Source organism: Orycteropus afer, unplaced genomic scaffold, assembly GCF_000298275.1.
Source record: "Orycteropus afer afer isolate SDZICR_OR568_19922 unplaced genomic scaffold, OryAfe1.0 scaffold00841, whole genome shotgun sequence".
Classification (NCBI taxonomy): Eukaryota; Metazoa; Chordata; class Mammalia; order Tubulidentata; family Orycteropodidae; genus Orycteropus; species Orycteropus afer.
The window spans coordinates 211,860-218,195 of NW_006922428.1; the positions used below are offsets into that span (position 1 = coordinate 211,860).

The 6,336-nt window shown below is 42.4% G+C and overlaps 1 protein-coding gene across 1 annotated transcript in view; it reads left to right on the plus strand.

The window, feature by feature from the left end:
- The first annotated feature begins 868 nt into the window (after window positions 1-868).
- Window positions 869-6,336, plus strand: part of UXT (ubiquitously expressed prefoldin like chaperone) — an 11,235-nt gene continuing 5,767 nt past the window's right edge. The window contains 4 exon segments of the mRNA XM_007958039.2: window positions 869-1,002; window positions 2,108-2,189; window positions 2,324-2,391; window positions 2,657-2,764. Of these exon segments, the coding sequence (XP_007956230.2) occupies window positions 869-1,002; window positions 2,108-2,189; window positions 2,324-2,391; window positions 2,657-2,764 (392 nt within the window).

Sequence of the window (6,336 nt, forward strand, 5' to 3'; positions counted from 1 at the left end):
AAACACATGGGACCACAACATAGATCTTGGACGGAGGACTCCAGCCACCCACCATTTCATACCCCTATTAAGCAAAGCAATTACATATAATTCTTTGCCAATTTCTGCTTTAACCCCTCAGTTATGGATTGTACACCTCAGAGCTGGAGTCATAAAAGATGAATTGTATAAGATCCGTCTGTTTAAAAACTTTTCAGTGCTCACATTCATTCCCATTACAAGGAGTCAAACCCAAATTTCCTGGGTGAAAACTCAGAATCCAAATAGATAGATCAAACAGTATATGGGCTATCTTTTCAGCAAGCCAGAACCAAAATTATTGCCCGTCTGCTTTAGTGGCCCTGCCTCTCAAATACTAGACGCTTCACTCCCGTTCTCTAACTTTGTTTATGCTTCTCGCATCCCCCAGAACCCGCCAATTCCCATTAGACTCCACCCCCACCAGCCAAGCATGCAAATAGGCGCCTAGCAGTTTCTACAACCTTCACTGCCAGACAGTCCCTGGTTCCATGATCTGCCTCTGCAGTCTTTCAGGTCTCACCAGATTCCGTAACGCCCCGCCCTTCTCTTCTTGCCTTTGGCCAGTCTTTTTGCGTTCAGGACCGCCCTTCCCCACCTGGCTATTTCATTGGCCAGCCTGCTTGCTACAACGTCCTTTATCCGCACCACCCGGAAGCCGCGGTTCGTACCAACTCATCGTTTTTATTCTCGGTGGATCTAAGGTAAGGGCCGCGTTTGAGTGCCTTTGTGTGGCGATGTCTCAGAATTGGGAGGTGCAGAAGGCAGAACTCCCAGGGTCAGATGAGCCCATTCCCACTTTGGGAAGGTGGAGATATGCTGCGCATGAGGCCAAACTGGAGTGGTCAACATGGCCTTTCCCCTCCCCAATCCTTAGGAGCTCATCATGGCGACGCCCCCAAAACGGCGGGCGGTAGAAGCCACGAGTGAGAAAGTGCTGCGCTACGAGGCCTTCATCAGTGACGTGCTTCAGCGGGACCTGCGGTGAGTGACAGCGCGGGGGCGGGACGTTTGTAATCTTCCACGTGGTGGGCGGGGCGTTTGGAGTCAGGGCTGAGCCTTCTGATTAGCCGGCGGGGCATTTGGTGCCCTGCCATTCGAGTGGGAAGGAGGAGCGACATCCAGGGTAAGATTTGACTGGGACGCGGCGTTTAGCGCGGAGGACGTGTCTGTGCATGCGCGGCCTTTGTCGCCCCTTAACGATTGAGAAGTGAGTTTCCGGAGCGTGAGTTTCAGGTTTGAATCCCAGTTCGGCTACTTGTCATCTGTGTGAGCACGTGACCTCACCTCTTTGTGCTTCATTTTTCCTCATCTGTGAAATGGGGAAGTTGATGGAGCCTACTTCATCCGGTAGTTTTTTCAGTGTGTTGGATACTTATAAAGAATTTAGCGTGAATATCTGAAACAAGCTCAATAAGTATGAAGAATAATTACTGTCACTACTAATATAACACAGTGGCTGCAACGATGGGCTCAAGTGTAGCAACTTGTGAGGATGATGCAGAACCAGGCTATTGTACATAGAATTGCTGTACAGAGGGTCGCTCTGTTGTATATAGGGTCTCTATGAGTCAGAATCGACTTGACACCTAACAACAACTAATATGACTGGGAAGTAGGGTGTTCAGAACTAATACTATGAGCATCCTAAAACAGATGAAGGATTTTTCTAGGGTGATAATGAGACATTCTGATTGGACAGAGGCATTGAGTGAGGTGCAATAATAGTAATAAATAATAGCTAACATATAAATACAGCTTACTATTTGGCAGGTACTGTTCTAAGCACTTTATAAGAAACATTTAATCTTACAACTCTTTGAGGTAATATTGTCATTATCCCTATTTTATAGATGAGGAAAATGAGTCCCAGAGAGGTTACTTAGTTGCCAAGTTCACATAGCTAGTAAAGGAGAGAACCTGGATTCAGACCCAAATAGTCTGATTGCAGAGTACAAAAATCTTAAATTCTGTACTAAAAGGTCTCTTCAGGGCATGGTGACATGAGAGTCTCACAGGGTCACGATATGAGGTATCTCAAGAGGGACAGGGTCACCTATTTGTCACCATTGGACTCTCACTCCATCAGAAAGGTGCTGGACCATCGTGACAAGGTATATGAGCAGCTGACCAAATACCTTCAACTAAGAAACGTCATTGAGCGACTCCAGGTAAAAATGCCAAGGTTGGGTACCTTTTTTTGTGGGCAAGGGAGGAAGACAGGAGAAGAATCCCCAGACCAAAACCTGTCACTAGACTAAAATCTGAGCACTGACCCCCTATCTCTTTCTCCCTGGCCCCACAGGAAGCTAAGCACTCGGAGTTATATATGCAAGTGGATTTGGGCTGTAACTTCTTTGTTGACACAGTGGTGTGAGTGTCTTCCTGCCTCTCTGAGCCTACAGAATTCAGCATCACCCTTCCTTCATTCAACAAATATTTGAGGGCATCTGCTCTGTACCAGACACTACTAGGTGCTTGGGGTGTGACAGTGAATAAAATAGCACAAAAATCCCTGCCCTCCTAGAGCCTCAATTTGGGGAAGATAGGGAAGGGGAATAAAAAAATCTTAAACTGTATGGTATGCTACATGGTGATAAGGACTTCCCCCTGCTTTGTCTAACTGCTTTTTCCTCAGCCCAGACACTTCACGAATCTACGTGGCCCTTGGATACGGTTTTTTCCTGGAGCTGACACTGGCAGAAGCTCTCAAATTTATTGATCGTAAGAGCTGTCTCCTCACAGAGTAAGTTCCTTACATGAGTATTGTGTCGAAATCACCACCATTATCAATACCCTTCTCCCTCTCCCCATAGCTGCCTAGGATGATATTTAGGGACCATTTTCCCTCCTCAGGAGCTCTGGTGGCACAATGCCCAAGGTTTTTGACTACTAACCAGAAGGTTGGTGGTCCAGACCCACCAGCTGCTCTGTGGAAGGAAGATGGGGCAATCGACTTCCGTAAAGATTACCACCTCAAAAACCCAATGGAATTGACTCTATGGCAGTGAGTTTGGTATTTTGGGGGTCCCTTCTCAGAGCTGGGGCTGTGGAATATAGAGATACAAAACAGCCCCAGGCACAGCACATAATAAATGATCAATATAGTCTTTTTATCATTCGTCAGACATGTGATAAGAGTTATATATTACACATGTTAGGCTTTTTTTTTTTTCTTAAAGTGACAGGGAAATAGACCATCATTGAATCATGGATAGAGCTTCTTTTTAACTTATGGAAATTTTCAAGAATACACTGTCCTCATCACCCAAGGTGGCCCTGGTGACCCAGTGGTTAAAGTGCTTGGTTGGTGGTTTGAACCTCCTAGCCACTTTGCCAAGAAAGAAGTGGGAATCTGTTTCTGTAAAGATTTAGAGTAGGAAACCCTGTCAGACATTTCTACTCTGTCCTGTAGAGTTGAGTTTGGACCAATACACTTAGATTAACAACATTTCAAAAATGATCTGAAATTCCTTCTTTATTCCTACATTTATTTCTTCTAGAATTGCCACCCTTATGGTTTCCATAATTTTTCGCTTTTCAAACCTTTCCAAATTTTAGTCTTAGACCCAAAAGAGCCTAAGATCCACTGAGATTTAGAAATCTCAGTGATCAGACTAATTGGTGAATAGTATAGTAAAGAGCTTTCATGGGCTAACACAATTCTGAATTGGTGGTCTAGTTTTTTATAACAAAGCTTTGCTTGTTATCAGTGGATTCCTGAGCCTTTCTAATAGATTTTAATTTTTGAGACTTGATTTCTTTCCCAAAAATGATGTATATGTCAGTGCCTGAACCCTTTCCTGGTGTCTCTCTGTCTCTGTCTCTCTGTCTCTCTCTCTCTCTCTCTCTCTATATATATAGTCCTCATCTAGTAATATGACTAAAAATGTGACTGAATCTTACTACTTTCTTATAATTAGTAGGGACTACCTAAAAACTTAATTTTTCTAGGAGATGAGAATTTGAGTCTGTGTAGCTGGCTCTCCTCTTTAATATACTTGGTTAATTTGTCATCTTGGGACATACTTTGCACTAACTTTCTTTCTGGTTATTTTATGTAACCTGAACTGCCTGTCAGTCCTTCCTGTTCTTAGTATATTTCTTTGTATGGGGATGGAATGGAGGGGGTCAGAGCATCTTTGTATATTCTTTCCCGATTACACAGAAAGAAGTGAGTTCATATCCACACCTTATAAACAGACATGTAATTAAAAGAAGAAACAGAACAGCCATAGGTATGAAATCAATAGTAATAAATTACACATACCCCTTTTGTGTTACAGCTAGCATTTTGTGAAATTTATATTCACTTTTTTTCCTTTTATTTTTTATGAACTCATAGCTTTCATGGTTTCAGTTTGTACCAATTAACTAGGTTTTTTTTCTCTTTTGATATTCAGATTGAGCTGATCAAGATCATTTCTCTTTTCTTTGAGCACTACTTTAGATATTCTTCAAAGCATTCTTGCTCTCTGACAGCATCATCATGCTCCATTGATTTTCTGACTCTAAACATAGACTCCTTCCTCTTTTGAGGACTTCAGGTTATTTTGATGGATTGGTCATTCACTTATTCATTCAACATGTATTGGGTGCCTACTATGTGTCATTCATCATTCTAGTTCCTGAAGATACAGCAGGGAACAAAATAGACCTAGATCTTAATCCCTGCTCTCATGCAGCTTACATTCTATTAAGGAAAAATAGACCATAAACGAATATATAGTATGTTAGCTGTTGACAATGCAATGGAGAAAAAACATGGACTAGATACAGGAAATGTTGCCTGAGATGGAGCAGTTTTGTGATTTAAAATATTAGCATGGATGTGGGGTGGGAAAGAAAGGAAGGAGTTAAGGTTTTTAGCTTAAGCAACTGGCAGTATGGAGTTGCCATTATCTGAGATGGAGAAGATAGAGGAGGAGAAGATTTGGAGAGGAAGATCAGAGTTCAGTTTGGGACATGTTAAGTGTGAGATGCTTATTAAACATTCATGTGCATTTTTTGAAGATGGATTGAAACTCCAAGACTGGAGTTTAAGAGAGAGGTCTAGGGTGGAAATATCAATTTGGGAGACATTGACATAGAGATGAGTTTGTATTATTTTTTCCAATTTAACATTCTATGTTATTGCCCTCTACTTACAGTGTTTAGTTTCATTTACTTCTAACACTGACTCCTACCTTGACAGCACAATAAAATCTACATTCCTTATCATGATATCAAGACCCTGGGTGATCTAGCGCCTCCTTACTTCCTGGACCTTTTTCCTTCCACCATTCCTTTAATTCCTAATACGCTGGTCTACTGACTGCACGTCAAGTAGCCCTTTCCTGAGACTTGGCCTTTTTGTGAACAGACCCTCCCACTGCTTAACTCTTACTCATTACTCACTTATTACTCATTCTTCATTTTTCAGGAGGACCTTCATTTACCTTTTGTATCAATTAGAATTCTTTTGGGTGAGACCTGATTCAAACTAGTGAAATGTACTGGCTTATGTAACTCAGCTATCTAGGGTCCAAGTGGTTTCAGGCATATTTGATCCAGGGCTCAAATGATTTGACCAGAATTGTTTCTATGCTTACATCCCTGTTTTTCTCTCTCAAAGGACTCAGCATTTTTTCACCATAGCATTTAATGACATTCATTTAGTTGCTTAATCTCTCTCTCCCCCAGGTTACTATAAAGTCTTACAAAGACAGAAACTTTCTCTGTTTTGTCCACTCCTGTATATCTACATGCACTTTTCCTTCCTTCAATAACTATGCCTGACACAGCAGGAACTCAGCGTGTTTTGGTGATTTTAAAGGAAGGGTCTGAAATAGCATGTCAAGCCATTTAGCTACGGAAAGGAGTAAATTATATGGAGTGGTGAGGGCCCTATGGAGTTTGGTGAATTTGTTGTTGTTGTTGTTAAGTGCCATTGAGTCGTCTTCAACTCATAGCGACCCTCTACATAGCAGAACAAAACACCGCCTGGTCCTGAGCCAACTCCATGATTCTTGCTACATTTGAGCCCATCACCACCCATCAGTCCACCTCGTTGAGGGCCTTCCCTTCTTTCATTGACCCTACACCTTACCAAGTATGACATCCTTCTCCAGGAAATGGTCCCTTCTGACAACATGACCAAAGTAGGTGAGATGAAGTCTGGCCACTCTCGCCTCCAAGGAGCATTCTGGCTGCACTTCCTCCAGGACTGACCTGTTAGTTCTTTTAGCAGTCCATTGTACTTTCAGCATTCTTTGCCAACACCACAGCTCAAAAGCATCAACTCTTCTTTGGTCTTCCTTATTCATTGTCCAGCTCTCA